This window comes from Pristiophorus japonicus, chromosome 4 (genome assembly GCF_044704955.1).
Source record: "Pristiophorus japonicus isolate sPriJap1 chromosome 4, sPriJap1.hap1, whole genome shotgun sequence".
NCBI classification, from domain to species: Eukaryota; Metazoa; Chordata; class Chondrichthyes; family Pristiophoridae; genus Pristiophorus; species Pristiophorus japonicus.
This window is the reverse complement of record NC_091980.1, coordinates 105,624,792-105,641,559: the sequence shown is the minus strand read 5'-3', so window position 1 is coordinate 105,641,559 and position 16,768 is coordinate 105,624,792. Positions and strand designations below refer to the sequence as shown.

Below are 16,768 nucleotides of genomic sequence, written 5' to 3'. Positions count from 1 at the left end.
TTTTTTTCACTGACATAAATCTGTATAGCCAGTGTTAGCATCATGCATTTCCCGATCAGGAATAACACGGCTCAGAAGCAGAGAAAAGCTTCCTCTGTTCTATTCCAGCAACATGCCTTAACCCAATCCCAGAAGAGCACTTGCACTGTACCAGTGTGATTTATTTACCCATTTTCTATGCAAAATATCCTCAAGCCTCTCCAAGTGAGGGTAGGAATATATACTTATGACTAGACAGGTCTAGACTGCCTACTAGGAATTAGGTCGAACATGTTCTAAATCACTCAAACTTTATATTCCCACAGCCAATAGATTTTTACCATCAGTTTTGTCTGTAATCCCATGGGTGAAATGTAACTGAAAAGACTTGAATTTATATAGCGCCTTTCACAACCACTGGATGTCTCAAAGCACTTTACAGCCAATGAAGTACTTTTTGGGGAGAGTGTGGTCACTGTTGTAATGTAGGAAAGGCCACTCACTTCCTCCAATGTACAAATAATTCTAAACGTGAGGAAAGTAAAGTAATATAAAATTGAAGATACTGAGATAAAATCCGGTTAATTCATCTTCAATAATTTTTTTTAAAATTAGCTGCATATACAAGTGGGAAGGGGGATGAGAGTAATCAAACCAATTTCAAGATAATTCCTATGTTGTCACCATACATGCTGTTAAGCACAGTATAAATAAAAATACTTCATTATGTTGGAAATACTGCCTTCTATATGTAACAATGTTATTTCAAGTGCCTACTTCTAAGGTTTTGTTGAAATTATTTTACAATTTTACCCTGTTAAGACACAGATGATTCAATTTACTTACATATTCCTGTGCAAAATCAATAAGGTTTTGAAGATCTATGTCATCCCTATAAGCTTGAACATTTTTGTTGATAAATAAATTGAGCTGGTCCTTGATCCAGTCCTTGAAGACAAATGCTAGTATCCCCGTCGTCAACTCCAAGAAGAAAATTAGACCCAAAAATACTGAAAACTGAAAAATAAAACTTTTAATACATTGCACCTTACACCAAAGTATAATGTAAATTCACAAGTGTGGCATGTTTTCTCAGCTGGCACATTTTCACAATTAAACTTTTAAATTACAGAACATCTGCATTTTTTTTTTCATAACCAACAATTTCTTTTTAATGTATTTGATATATCACAAACAGAAAATAAACAACATGATGTGATTAGTCTCCAAAATTAGGATAATTAGCAAAGTTCACAAAAACTTCCTTGCCTGCTTATGCTATTCTTTCCCCATCCCCTTTCCTATATGTTCAAAGAGCTAATTTTGGAAATGATCAAATTTTGCTAAATCTAATTAAAAAGTATTTACTGAACTGCAAATACAAATGTATGCTGAAAAACAGTGTATCTATTCCGAATTTAGCACCCTTCTTTTTAAAATGCTTTTATGTTATTTATAAATTGATGTTGTATTCGTCTTGTTGACATTTCCACATGTTAAAAGGTAACTTATCCAATCTATAGAACTGAAAGCAGTTTCATCCTCCTGCTAATAAAACCACCCGGCATATAACGTAACTCAATTTTATCAGCAGGAAGGGGAAAATGATATTATCCCTTTTGAGTAATTTCTTTAGCTAATAGTAATTATGTGACCTTTTGGATCGTTAGAGTTGATATACGAAAATGTCATTGCCCAAAAGGATGAGTGACCTTTAAAATGCTAGTGACACTTTTTGACACTCTCAGTGGTCAATAGAGATGATGCGACAATTTTGTTTGTGTCACTTTCCAACAACTTAATTGGTTGCCTATAGCATGCGACCGACCAGGTCGTTCCATGTTGGACTCATGGGTCACTGAACAAAAGTTAGTAAAAGCAAAATAGGTGACGGAGGGAAAAAATCAGCAAGTTTCACTTTATGTAACTATGACCTATTGGACCCCAATAACCATGCCACTGTAACCAGGAATGGCAGCATAATGACGAGATGACAATTTTCTTGGGCTACAAAAAAAAACTCTTCAAAAATGTTATCAGGGTCAAGGCAATGGTAAGTGCTTCAAAATACACTTCATCTGCAATACAGTCAAGATTAGGATGGCGAAGGATTTTTCCTTTCTTGCTTTAACCTGCAAATGTTTGACATCTCCTCCAATCTCAATTCTGTCCATTTCCATCTTTTGATTCTTATCAACATCGAAATTTTGAGGTAGTGGGACTAGCCGAGGTGCTCTTGGAGAGCCTTCTTCCATGCTGAGACTATTCTATCATTCTGTGATTCTAATTCTTCCTCCTCCTGCTTTTCTCATTAATTTCTATTTCTGATCTAAAGGTAGAATGATTATGTTCACTCCGTTATTCCTGCTGCTTCCTAAACTCAGCTTCCTTTAATGATTCAAATTTTGATCTCCTTTGGTAAAAATATCTCTGCTGCACCCTACTAAATCCATCTTGCAGACTGGGCGGTTAAGTGACAAATGAACTTTAACATAGATAAATGTAAAGTGATGCACTTTGGTAGAAAAAAAATAGAAATATTACTCACACCGTAGAAAATAAGAAGCTGAATGGGGTAAAAGAGCAAAGGGATCTAGGGATGCAGGTGAACAAATCATTAAAAGTAGCGTCGTAGGCAGCAAAGCAATTAAAAATGCTAACAAAGCACTAGGATTTATTTCTAAGGGTACAGAATTCAAAAGTAGTGAAGCTATGTTAAACTTGTATAGCACCCTGATCAGGCCACATTTAGAGTCCTGTGGACAGTTCTGGTCTTCATACCATAAATAGAACATAGAAGCACTGGAGAAAATGCAAAAAAGATTTACAACGATGGTACAAGAACTGAGAGATTACAGCTATCTGGAAAGATTGGGGACTTTTTCTTTAGAAAAGAGAATACTTAGAGGTGACCTGATAGGGGTCTTTAAAAGTATGACTTGGTTGGACATGGTTGATGTGAAGAGAATGTTTCCTCTTGTGGAAGAATGCAAACTAGGGGTCATAAATACAAGATAGTTACTAATAAATCTAATAGGGAAAGAAAGAGACATTTATTTACTCAGTGGTTAGAATGTGCAACAGGAAGTGGTTAAGGCAAATTAGCTTAGTTACTTTCAAAAGGAAAGTAGACAAGTACATGAGAGGACAGAAAGATCTGCTGAAAGGCAGAGGTGAGATAGATAGAATGGAAGGAGACTTGTGTGGAGTACAAACACCAGACTAGTTGGGCCAAATGGCCTATTTCTGTGCTGTACATTCTATGTAATATCATGTTCCTATCACTGTCCTAATCTTGATAGCCCTGAAGAACTTTTTAATCTTTGTCAAGCAAAATCAAATCTATCTATCAATATAATATAGTCACCAAAAAAATCAACTAGGAAATTCAGAAGAAACTTCTTTACCCAGAGAGTGGTGAAAATGTGGAACTCACTAAGAACATAAGAAATAGGAGCAGGAGTAGGCCATTTGACCCCTGGAGCCTGCTCCGCCATTTAATAAGATCATGGTTGATCCGATCATAGACGCAGTTCCACTTCCCTGCCCGTTCCCCATAACCCTTTATTCCCTTATCGCTCAAAAATCTGTCTATCTCCGCCTTAAATATATTCAACGACCCAGCCTTCACAGCTCTCTGGGGCAGAGAATTCCATAGATTTACAAAGCTTAGAGAAGAAATTCCTCCGCACCTCAGTTTTAAATGAGCAGCCCCTTATTCTGAGGCTGTGGGCCCAAATTTGACCAAGAGTTGCTCTGTTTTTTTTGGAGCAACTTGATTTTTCTGGAGTATCTTAAAAATCCCCATTCTGCACATTTAATTTGCGTCAGTGTAAGTGAGTTAGTTAGGATTTTTTTTTAGTTTTGTTTGTTTCCCCCCCCCAAAGGGGGGCATTACCAGCCACCTATGCCAGTTTGGAAAGCTAATAATTGCTCCAAACTAACTTAGGCCAGCGTATGTGGCCACTTGTGGCCGCACAGAAAACTCTTGGAGAGTTAAGAAATCAGCACAGGTAAGTACATTCTAAAGCATCAAGCACTAAACATAGCCCAAAAATAAGCATTCAATAACAAATAAAAAATACAAGGAAGCTGAGAGGACCTGCACCTAGCACCAAGACTTACAAAGCACTAAACAAAGCACAAAAAGTAATAAGCAATTAACAAATAAAAAATAGAAGGAACCCTGCACCTAAAGCACCAAGACCAAAGTAATAACCAATCAATAACAAATAAAAAAATAGAAGTCCTACCAAAACATGGCCCGGGAAGGCAGCGGGCCGCCGATGAGGGAGCCCATTCTGCCAGGGATGGGGGTGGCACACTTCGGCCCCTCCCACACAGCCTGCAGCACACACTCTCAGATTCTAGGGGTGAGGAACTACTGTGCATGCGCGCACACTCTAGTGCGCATGTGCAGAGGTCCCGGCACTGTTTTCAGCGCCGGGACCTGGCTCCGCTCCCGAATCCAGTTGCCACGCTACGCCACCATCGAGGAGGCGCTGGGGAGTGGCCAAACTCGGCCCGAAGATTTTTGGCAGCCTTGGAGTTCTACAAAAGCGGCGCACCTCTGGTGAGCACGCCAGAAATCTGTACTGGCCAAATTTGGGCCTAGAGTTCCCCTATGAGTGGAAATATCCTCTCTGCATCCACCTTGTCGAGCCCCCTCATTATCTTATATGTTTCAAGAAGATCACCTCTCATTCTTCTGAACTCCAATTAGTATAGGCCCAACCTACCTTCATAAGTCAACCCCCTCATCTCCGGAATTAACCTTGTGAACCTTCTCTGAACAGCCTCCAGTGCAAGTATATCCTTCCTTAAATGCAGAGACCAAAACTATACACAGTACTCTAGGTGTGGCCTCACCAATACCCTGTACAGCTGTAGCGGGATTGCTCTGCTTTTATACTCCATCCCCTTGCAATAAAGGCCAGCATTCCATTTGCCTTCCTCATTACTTGCTGTACCTGCATACTAACTTTTTGTGTTTCATGCACAAGGACCCCCAGTTCCTTCTGTTCTGCAGCACTTTGCAATTTTTCCCCATTTAAATTATAATGTGCTTTTCTATTTTTTTCTGCCAAAGTGGATAACCTCACATTTTCCCACATTATACTCCATCCGCCTAATTTTTGCCCACTCACTTAGCCTGTCTATATCCCTTTGCAGATTTTTGTGTCCTCCTCAATTTGTTTTCCCACCCATCTTTGTATCAGCAAACTTGGCTACATTACACTCACTCCCTTCATTGAAGTCATTAATACAGATTGTAAATAGTTGAGGACCCAGCACCGATCCCTGTGACACCCCACTAGTTACCCCACAGGAAGTGTTTGAAACAAATAGTATCGATGCATTTAAGGGGAGGCTAGTTAAGCACGAGGGAGAAGGGAATAGAGGGTTAATGCTGATAAGAGTTAAATGAGGAGAGACGGGAAGAGGCTCAGGAGGATCATAAATGGACTTCTTGGGCGGAATGGCCTATTTCTGTGCTGTATATCCTATGTAATTCTCTCTTCCGTTCTGCTTGAATTACCATTTTATCAGTGGTTCCAGTTTGCCCCTACTGATCTGGATGGCACTAAATTGGAGTCCTCACTTCTTTAATGAAATTAGAAATTGCAGCAATGACGCAGCCCTGCTTGACCCTGGTCCGGACGTGGATTGGGTCTGTGGTGGATCCATTGGTCAGGATCACAGCTTGCATGTCGTCGTGAAGCAGGTGGAGGATGGCGCCAAATTTTGGGGGGCAGCCGAAATGGAGGAGGACGCTCCATAATCCCTCATGTTAACAATGTCAAAGGCCTTTGTGAGGTCAAAGAAGGCCATGTACAAGGGTTGGTGCTGTTCCCTGCATTTCTCTTGCAGTTGTCGTGCCATGACGATCATGTCCGTTGTACCCTGTAGTGGATTGAATCCGGTCATAAAAATCCACAGTGCGGCTTTGGACAACGTGGACCACTTTCCATACCTTGGGAGCCTACTATCAGCAAGGGCAAACATCGACAATGAGGTTCAACTCCATGCGCCAGCGCAGCCTTCTGTTACCTGAGGAAGAGTGTTCGAAGACCAGGACCTCAAATTGGGCACCAAGCTTATGGTCTTCAGAGCTATAGTGATACCCGCCCTCCTATATGGCTCAGAGACATGGACCATATACAGTAGATACCTCAAATTACTGGAGAAATACCTGTCCCTGCAAGATCCTACAAATCCCCTGGGAGGATAGACGCAACAATGTCAGTGGTCTCGATCAGGCCAACATCGATGCACTGACTACATCGTCCACATGCCTGACAAGATCCCAAAACAAGAACTCTACTCGGAACTCCTACATGGCAAGCTATCCCCAGGTGGGCAGAGGAAACGTTTCAAGGACACCCTCAAAGCCTCCTTGATAAAGTGCAACATCCCCACCTACACCTTGGAATCCTTGGCCAAAGACCACCCTAAGTGGAGGAAGAGCATCCGGGAGGGCGTTGAGCACCTAGAGTCTCATTGCCGAGAGCATGCAGAAAACAAGTGCAGGCAGCAGAAGGAGCGTGCGACAAACCAGACTCCTCACCCACCCTTTCCTTCAACGACTGTCTGTCCCACCTGTGACAGACTGTAATTCCCGTATTGGACACTACAGTCACCCGAGAACTCACTTTTAGAGTGGAAGCAAGTCTTCCTCGATTTCGAGGGACAGCCTATGATGACAAATGAAATTAGACAACCGCTACCTCTATTGCCCTGGCAATCCTGTTAATTACCTAGGACTTTTTCCTCACCTCCAATTCCAATCTTGCACTGCATAGAATTTCCATGTCCTTACCAGGAGTATGAATCAGAAAATCACAGCAGTGCACCTGCAGTTTTCCAATTTGCATTTGAGGTAGGTCAGGTATCTCACCACATGCAAGGACGCAGAAATTCTACAGCTGTATGTATCATGTTAAGGCTGGGTTTTCCTGATCACTGTCTCTTACATACCGCTTACAGAAAACCCTGCAACAAATTATAGTAAATTAGCCCAATATAGGCCAGCCAACTCGGGAGGCCTTTGAGAATTCTTTAGAACAAAAATAACAACCACTTGTATTTATATAGTGCCTTTAATGTGGTAAAACGTCCCAAAGTGCTTGACAGGATAGTTATCAAATAAAATTTGCTACCAAGTCACATAAGGAGGTATTAGGGCAGATTACCATAACTTTGGTCAAAGAGGTAGGTTTTAAATAGTGTTTTAAAGGATGAGAGGTAGAGAGGCGGACAGAGTGGGAATTCCAGAGCTTAGGGCCTTGACAGCTGAAGGCATGGCCACCAATGGTGAAGTGATTAAAATCAAGGGCGCTCAAGAGACCAGAATTAGAGGAGCGCAGATATCTCAAAGTTCGAGGGCTGGAGGATATTACAGAGATAGGGTGGGACTATGCCATCGAGGGATTTGAAAACAAGGATGAGAATTTTAAAATAGAGTTGTTTCTCAACCGGAAGCATAGGAGCAATGAGTGAATGGGACTTGATGCAAGTTAGGACATGGGCAGCAGAGTTTTGGATGACCTCACACTTTCAGAGGGTAGAATGGAGGAGGCCAACCAGGAGTGTGTTGGAATATTTACATTTAGAGGTAACAAAGGCATGGATGAGGGTTTCAGCAGCAGATGAGCTGTGATGGGTCGGAGTCGAGTGGTGTTACTGAGGTGGAAATAGGCAGTCTCCGTAATGGTAGGGATATGAGATCGGAAGCTCATCTCGGAGTCAAATATGACACTAAGATTGGGAACAGTCTGGTTTCAGCCTCTGACAGTTGCCAGGGAGAGGGATGGAGTTGGTGGTGGGGACTGAAAAAATGACTTCCGTCTTTCCAATATTTAGCTCGAGGAAATTTCTACAAATCCAATCGGAGAAGCAGTTTGACAATCTAGTGTCAGTAAAGGGGTCGAGAAAGGTGGTGGTGATGTAGAGCTAGGTGTCATCAGCATACATGTAGAAAGTGACGCTGTGTTTTCGGAAGACGTTGCCGAGCGACAGCATGCAGATGAGAAATAAAAGGGGGCCAAGGATGGATCCTTGGGAGACAACAGAGGTAATGATGCGGTAGCGGCAAGGGAAGCCATTGTCGGTGATTCTCTGGCTACGACTTTGCTTTCTTCAAATGTTGCTTTTAGTTTTCGGATTCTTCTATCTGTGCCATCAAAGTAACCAGTGTTATTCTAGCTGGAATGGAAGGTTTTGTACCAAACTCCTTTTTATCAGATTTAGTACTACAGCTTGGTTCACATTACATGTCATTCTGCTGCCTCCTGTACAAATTCTATCTTATACCTGGTTCTTTCAACAGTCTGAAGCATCCCAAGTCAACTTTATCGCTGCTTGTCATTTCTACAATCCCACTATTACCGCTGCCAATCAAAACTTTACCTAAAGGAAATGTTATCTCCTTCTTCCTGCTCAACCAGCTGCTGCTCTTTTGCTGACCTTTCTAAATCTGCTTCTCAAAGCTTCTTTCAATTCTCCTGTCGACTTTCTCCAATCTTGATGGTACAGTTGATAATTCTAAAGAGGAAAGTGACTTATTTTTCCTCAAACTCAAATCTCCAAGATATTTGCAAAGAATTTCTGCCTGATGTTCCTTTCCATTTCATTATGGCAGAGTTTCATTTCACCATGTATGTTCGATAATTCGACCTTTGGTTCCAATGATGCATTTCCTATCATTCTCAAGATGTATACCCTGCCTTATATCATCTTTTCAATTTCACTTATTCCCAGTCCAACCTGTCGTCTTCTTGGAAATTTGATCTTGATCACCCCGAATACGTGACCCCTCACTCTACTAACTACATCCTACTGCCTTTACAGTGGTACTTTCTGAAACCACAATCAGCAGTATAATTTTCAGCATGGCCAGTCCACTGCTGCTCTTGATCACCTGATGGAGATTTTCTATGTTTTCCATCCCTCATTTTTTTCTTGAGATCTCCCACTACCTTAGCTATTTACACATTTGTATCTTTTATGTCTTATCTTTTTTTAATGCTTCATTATCACATTGCCTATGGTGATCTGTTTCCTCCTCAAAAAATTCAATCATGACTTTCCCTTAACAAATCCATGCTGACTGTTCTCTATTAATCCATGCATGATGGTTAATACTGTTCCTCAGAATTTTTTCCAATAATTTACCCACCATCGAGGTTAGGCTGACTGGCCTGTAATTACTCACTCTATCCCTTTCGCCCTTTTTAAACAATGGTACAATGTTAGCGGTCCTGCAGTCCTGGAGCCAGAGAGGGTTGGAAAATGATGGTCAGAGCCTCCACTATTTCCTCCCCTGCTTCTCAACAGCCTGGAGTATATTTCATCTGGGCCTGGCGATTTATCTACTTTCAAGGATGCTAAACCCCTTAATATTTCCTCTCTCTATGTTTATCTCATCTAATATTTCACATTCATCCTGCTTAACTACAATGTCTGCATCGTCCCTCTCTTTTGTGAAGACAGACTCAAAGTGGTCATTAAGAACCATATCCACGTCTTCTACATCCACACACCAGTTACCTTTTTGGTCTCTTAAAATGCCCGACTCTTTCTTTAGTTATCCTCTTGCTCTTTATATATTTATAAAACATCTTTGGGTTTTCCTCAATGTTACTTGGCAATTTTTTTTTCATGCCCTTTCTTTGCTTTCCTAATTTTCTTTTTAATTTCACCCTTGCACTTTCTATACTTCTCTAGGCTTTCTGCAGTCTCAGTATGTGACATAAGCTTCCCTTTTTTACCTTATCTTACCCTGTATGTCCTTGTCATCCAGGGGGCTCTAGATTTAAGAGTCCCACTCTTTTTCTTTATGGGGACATATTTACTCTGAACCCACACTATTTCCACCTTGAATTTTTCCCACTGCTCTGAAATTGATTTACCTTCAAGTTGCTGTCTCCAGTCCACTTTTGCTATATCACATCTCAGCTTAGTAAAATTGGCCTTTCCCCAATTGAGAACTTTTACACCTGGTCTCTCTTTGTCCTTTTCCATAGCTATGCTAAATCTAACTGAATTATGATCGCGACCACCAAAATGCTCTCCCATTGATGCCCCTTCCACCTGCCCAGCTTCATTCCCTCAATCTAAGTCCAGAACCACCACCTCTCTTGTTGGGCTTGCTACGTACTGGCTAAAATAGTTCTCCTGAAATGTATTTCAAGAATTCTGCATCCTTTATCTTTTACAGTGATTCTATCCCAGTTAACATTAGAGTAGCTGAAATCCTCTACTATTATTGCCCTTTTGTTTTTGCACGTCTCAAAAAATTGCCTACATATTTGCTCTTCTATTTCCTTCTGACTGTTTGGGGGTCTATAGTACACTTCCAGCAGTGTGATTACCTCTTTTTTGTTCTTCCGATCAACCCATATGGCCTCATTTGATGATCTTTCTAACATACCATCCCTCTTCAAAGCTGTAATTGGTTCTTTAAGCAATATTGCGACCCCCCGCCCCCCTCAGTTATTATCCCTCTCCATCTCTTCTGAAAACCCTGTAAGCAATGTTTCAGTAATAGCTATTCTATCATACTTCCATGTATCTATCTGTGCCCTCAGCTCATCCGCCTTATTCACTAGACTCCTTGGTATTGAAGTATATACCATTAAGCACTGCCAAACTCCTTTGTTGTCTATTTTGTAATCTTTGTTTCATCTGCATTCCAAACTAACTCACTAATTTTCTGCTTTCCATTTCCAGCTTTGTTTTTCTCCCTTCTGAATCTGTGCTCATCCCACCCCCCTGCCAAGCTAATTTCAGCCCTCCCCAGCAGCATTAGCAAAACTCCCATGAGGATATTGGTCCCGGCTCTGTTGAGGTGCAACCCGCCCGGCTTGTGCAGGTCCTACCTCCCCCAGAACGGGTCCCAATACATCAGGAATATAAAGCCCTACCTCCTGCTCCATCTCTCCAGCCACGCATTTATCTACTCTATCGTCCTATTTCTGTACTCACTAGTGTGTGGCATTGGGAGTAATCCAGAGATTACTACTTCTGATCTTTTTAATCTCTTTCCTAGTTCTGTAAAATCTGGCTGCAGGACCTCATTCCTCTTTCTACCTATGTCATTGGTACCGATGTGAACCACAACCTCTGGCTGTTCACTCTCCCCTCAATGTCCTGCAACCACTCAGTGACATCCTTGAACCTAGGGAGGCAACTTACCATCCTAGAGTCATATCTGTGGCTGCAGAAATAACTGTCTGTTCCACTAACAAAGGAATCCCCTATCACTGTTGCTTTTCTGACCTTCCTCTTTCTCCCCCCTCCCCTTGCCCCTGTATAGCTGAGCCACGTAATGGTGCCATGGCTTGGCTCTTGCTGTACTTGCCATCATCATCATAGGCAGTCTCTTGAAATCGAGGAAGACTGCCTTCTGCTCTAAAAGTGAGTTCTCAAGTGACTGAACAGTCCAATACGGGAATTACAGTCTCTGTCACAAGTGGGACAGACAGTGGTTGAAGGAAAGGGTGGGTGAGGAGTCTGGTTTGCCTCCCGCTCCTTCTGCTTGATTTCTGCTGTCTGTGCTTGATTTCTGCATGCTCTCGGTGACGAGACTCTAGGTGCTCGCGCTCTCCCGGATACTCTTCCTCCACTTAGGGTGGTTTTGGGCCAGGGATTCCCAGATGCCGGTGGGGATTTTATCAAGGAGGCTTTGAGGGTCCATCTTGCCAGAGGAACCATCACCCTCAATAGTGTTCAGAACTGAATACCAGTTAGAGAGTGAGATGCACTCAGACTCCTGAACTACCTGCCTATTCCTCCTTGTCTGTCTGGCGGTTACCCATTCCCTCTCTGCCTGCAAACTCTTGAGCTGCGAGGTGACCACCTCCTGAAACATGCTGTCCACCCAACTCTAAGCCTTGCGGATGCACTGCCAACCACTGCGCAAGCTCTGAAACCCGGAGCTCGAGTTCCTCCAGCTCACATCACTTCTTGCACTGTGGTTGTCTAGGACACGAGAAGAATCCTGGACTTCCCACATGGCACAGAATGTGCATTCAATGGGACTGAGGTGACCTGCCATGCCTCTATTTATTAAACTACTAACTAAACTTCTTAGTTTAATCCACTGCCCTAACTTAGAGAGAAAACAGACAATTATTTTACTCGAGGGTAACAAGAACCACTGAGATACTAAACACACACTTAATATTAGATAGCTAGATACTTAACTTGGAACACTTCACTCCTTTTTCTCCTCCTTGACCCTGGTACCAGGGAGGCAACATACCATCCTGGAGTCACATCTGTGGTCACAGAAATGCCTGTCTGTTCCTCTAACTATTGAATCCCCAGTCAGAAACGTGAGAAACTGCCTTCCTTCTCGCCACCGAATTTCTACTAACACCAAATTTTTCTACTGTTTTGCAATTCACTCTGATTGGGATTCACCCAGCTCTGCCGCCAAGCTCTGAGCTAGGCCATTCAGGAGATAAATCAGGAACACTTTTACCAAAGGGTAATGGAGATCTGGAAACCTCGTCCCCCTAAAAGGTTGTGTCAGTCGAAATTTTCAAGACCGATCGATCGATTCTTATTAAGTAAGGATATCGAGGGATATGGAGCAACGGTAGGTAAATGGAGTTGAGGAACAGATCTGCCATGATCTAATTGAATGGCGAACAGGCTGAAGGGACTGAATAGTTTATCCTGTTGCTATAATATTGATGTAAAGACTCACAAGAATTGGGAGAGAGGACAGACCTATGAAATCCCTGAACGTATGGAAAAAATAAGTCGGTAATCCATCAACTACAGCATTTGATGTTACATGGATTTTATCAAGGCTTTTGACAAATTCCCACGTGGCAGATTGGACACATTGTAAAAGCCCATGGGATCCAAGAGAAAGTGGCAAGTTGGATCCAAAATTGTTTCAATGGTAGGAAGCAAAAGGTAATGGGTGACGGGTGTCTTTGTGTCTGGAAGGCTGTTTTCAATGGGGTTCAGCAGGGCTCAGTACGAAGTCTCTTGCTTTTTGTGGTATATATCAATGATTTAGACTGCAATGTTGGGGGAATGATTAAGAAGATTTCAGATGATGCAAAAATTGGCAGTGTGGTTGATAGTGAGGAAGAAAGCTGTAGACTGCAGGAAGATATCAAAGGACTGGTCAGGTGGACAGAAAAGTGGCACATGGAATTCAATCCAGAGAAGTGCGAGGTAATGCATTTGGGTAGGGCTAACAAAGCAAGGGAATACACAATAAATGATCAGATACTGAGAAATGTAGAGGATCAGAGGGACCTTGGAATGCATGTCCACAGATTCCTGAAGGTAGGGCAGGTGGATAAGGTGGTTAAGAAGGCATATGGGATAATTTCCTTATTTAGCCGATGCATAGAATATAAGAGCAGGGAGGTTGTTCTTGAACTGTATAAGTTGGCCACAGCTAGAGTATTGTGTGCAGTTCTGGTCACCACATTAAAGGAAAAATGATAGGGGAGGTAAAGAGGATCTATTTTCTCCAATGGGAGAATGCAGAACAAGAGGGTGCTAGCTTAAAATTAGAATCATTGAAATTGATGACACAGAAGGAGGCTATTCAGCCAGCTGAAAAGAGCGGATACAGAGGAGATTTATGAGGATGTTGCCAGGATTAGAGAATTTTAGCTACGAGGAAAGACTGAATAGATTGGGGTTGTTTTCTTTAGAACAGAGGAGGCTATGGGGAGAATTAATTGAGGTGTATAAAATTATGAGGGACACTGCTAGGAAGGACCTATTTCCCTTAGCAGAGGTCAATAACTAGGAAGCATAGATTTAAAGTAATTGGTAGAAGGATTAGAGGGGAGTTGAGGAGAACTTTTTTCGCCCAGAGGGTGGTGGGGGTCTGGAACTCATTGCCTGAAAGGATAGTAGAAGCAGAAACCCTCATCACGTTTAACAAGTGCAATTTAACCTGCAAGGCTACGCACCAAGAGCTGTAAAGTGGGATTATGCTGGATAGCTCTTTTTCAGCTGACACAGATACGATGGGCTGAATGGCCTCCTTCTGTGCTGTCAATTTCTATGATTCTAATTTTAAGCTAGTACCCTCTTGTTCTGCATTCCCCCACTGGAGAAAATAGATTTTCTTTACCTCCCTATCAAATCCCTTAATCATTTTAAATACCTCAAATAGATCCTCCTTTAACCTTCTAAACTCAATGGCATACAAACCAAGTTTATGTAACATCGTCCATTCATCCTGCAACCATATCCACTCATTACCTAATAATTCCACACTATGGGCCCAAGTTTCCACACGCGCAGCCAGCACGAGCTGTGGGGGGGCGGAGCCAGGTCCCTGCGCTGAAAACAGTGCCGGGAACTCTGCACATGCGCGCTGCAGTGGGCACGCAAGTGCAGTAGCTCCAGGCACCGACCTGTGTGGGAGGGGCCCGAAGCACGCAGCCCCTAGCCCTGGCTGAATGGCCTCACTGGGGCTGCGTGAATAAGGCTCCTCCCACGGCCAGCTCCTGCTTCCCACCCCCACCCCCCGACCAGACTCGACACTCGCTCCCCGCTCCCCGCCCCCCCCCCCCCCCCGGTCTCCGGACCAGACCCGACACCCGTTCCCCCCCACCCCCCACCTCCGGACCAGACCCGACACCCGCTCCCCCCCTGCCTCCGGACCAGACCCGACACCCGCTCCCCTCCTGCCCCCGGACCAGACCCGACACCCGCTCCCCTCCTGCCTCCGGACCAGACCCGACACCCGCTCCCCTCCTGCCCCCGGACCAGACCCGACACCCGCTCCCCTCCCGCCCCCGCGCCTCCGGACCAGACCCGACACCCGCTCCCCCCCCGCCCCCACACCTCCGGACCAGACCCGACACCCGCTCCCCTCCTGCCCCCGGACCAGACCCGACACCCGCTCCCCTCCTGCCCCCGGACCAGACCCGACACCCGCTCCCCTCCTGCCTCCGGACCAGACCCGACACCCGCTCCCCTCCTGCCTCCGGACCAGACCCGACACCCGCTCCCCTCCTGCCCCCGGACCAGACCCGACACCCGCTCCCCTCCTGCCCCCGGACCAGACCCGACACCCGCTCCCCTCCTGCCTCCGGACCAGACCCGACACCCGCTCCCCTCCTGCCCCCGGACCAGACCCGACACCCGCTCCCCTCCTGCCCCCGGACCAGACCCGACACCCGCTCCCCTCCTGCCTCCGGACCAGACCCGACACCCGCTCCCCTCCTGCCCCCGGACCAGACCCGACACCCGCTCCCCCCCCGCCCCCGCGCCTCCGGACCAGACCCGACACCCGCTCCCCCCCCGCCCCCACACCTCCGGACCAGACCCGACACCCGCTCCCCTCCTGCCTCCGGACCAGACCCGACACCCGCTCCCCCCCCCTGCCTCCGGACCAGACCCGACACCCGCTCCCCCCCTGCCTCCGGACCAGACCCGACACCCGCTCCCCCCCCCTGCCTCCGGACCAGACCCGACACCCGCTCCCCCCCTGCCCCCGGACCAGACCCGACACCCGCTCCCCTCCTGCCTCCGGACCAGACCCGACACCCGCTCCCCTCCTGCCTCCGGACCAGACCCGACACCCGCTCCCCCCCCTGCCTCCGGACCAGACCCGACACCCGCTCCCCCCCCGCCCCCGGACCAGACCCGACACCCGCTCCCCCCTGCCTCCGGACCAGACCCGACACCCGCTCCCCTCCTGCCTCCGGACCAGACCAGACACCCGCTCCCCCCCACCCCCCACCTCCGGACCAGACCAGACCCGACCCGACACCCGCTCCCCCCCTGCCTCCGGACCAGACCCGACACCCGCTCCCCCCCTGCCTCCGGACCAGACCCGACACCCGTTCCCCCCCACCCCCCACCTCCGGACCAGACCAGACCCGACCCGACACCCGCTCCCCCCCTGCCTCCGGACCAGACCCGACACCCGCTCCCCCCCTGCCTCCGGACCAGACCCGACACCCGCTCCCCTCCTGCCTCCGGACCAGACCCGACACCCGCTCCCCCCCTGCCTCCGGACCAGACCCGACACCCGCTCCCCCCCTGCCTCCGGACCAGACCCGACACCCGCTCCCCTCCTGCCTCCGGACCAGACCCGACACCCGCTCCCCCCCGCCCCCGGACCAGACCCGACACCCGCTCCCCTCCTGCCTCCGGACCGGACCCGACACCCGCTCCCCCCCACCCCCCACCTCCGGACCAGACCAGACCCGACCCGACACCCGCTCCCCCCCTGCCTCCGGACTACACCCGACACCCGCTCCCCTCCTGCCTCCGGACCAGACCCGACACCCGCTCTCCCCTCTCCCCCGCCCCCGCGCCTCCGGACCAGACCCGACACCCGCTCCCCCCACCTCCGGACCAGACCAGATACCTGCTTCCCCCACCCCCCCTGCCTCCGGACCAGACCAGACCCGACACCCGCTTCACCCCCCCCCCCCCACCTGCCTCCGGACCAGACCCGACACCCGCTCCCCGCCCCCCCCCCCCCCCCCGCCTCCGGACCAGACCGGACCCGACACCCGCACCCCGCCCCCCCCCCTGCCTCCGGACCAGACGCGACACCCGCGCCCCCCCCCCATCCCGACTGACCCGTGCTCCTGTTCCCGCTCCCCGCCCCCACCCTACCCGCGCTCCTGTTCCCGCTCCCCGACTGGACCCGACCCGCGCTCCTGTTCCCGCTCCCCGACCAGACCACTCCCGGACTGGACTGGATCAAACCCACCGCCCCCCCCTCTCTCTCTCTCTCTCTCTTCCCCCCACCCTCTCTCTTTCCCCCCCTCTCTCTTCTCCC

General features: G+C 47.1%; 1 protein-coding gene across 3 annotated transcripts in view; it reads right to left on the bottom strand.

Moving 5' to 3' along the window:
• Positions 1–16,768, bottom strand: part of tspan17 (tetraspanin 17) — a 73,534-nt gene that overhangs the window by 20,145 nt on the left and 36,621 nt on the right. For 2 of the 3 annotated variants that reach the window (XM_070878484.1, XM_070878483.1), the window contains exon 4: positions 826–996. The exons of the other annotated variant lie outside the window; for it this stretch is intronic. In XM_070878484.1, coding sequence (XP_070734585.1) covers positions 826–996 — 171 coding nt within the window. The remainder of the gene's footprint in view (positions 1–825; positions 997–16,768) is intronic. 3 annotated transcript variants of the gene reach the window in all.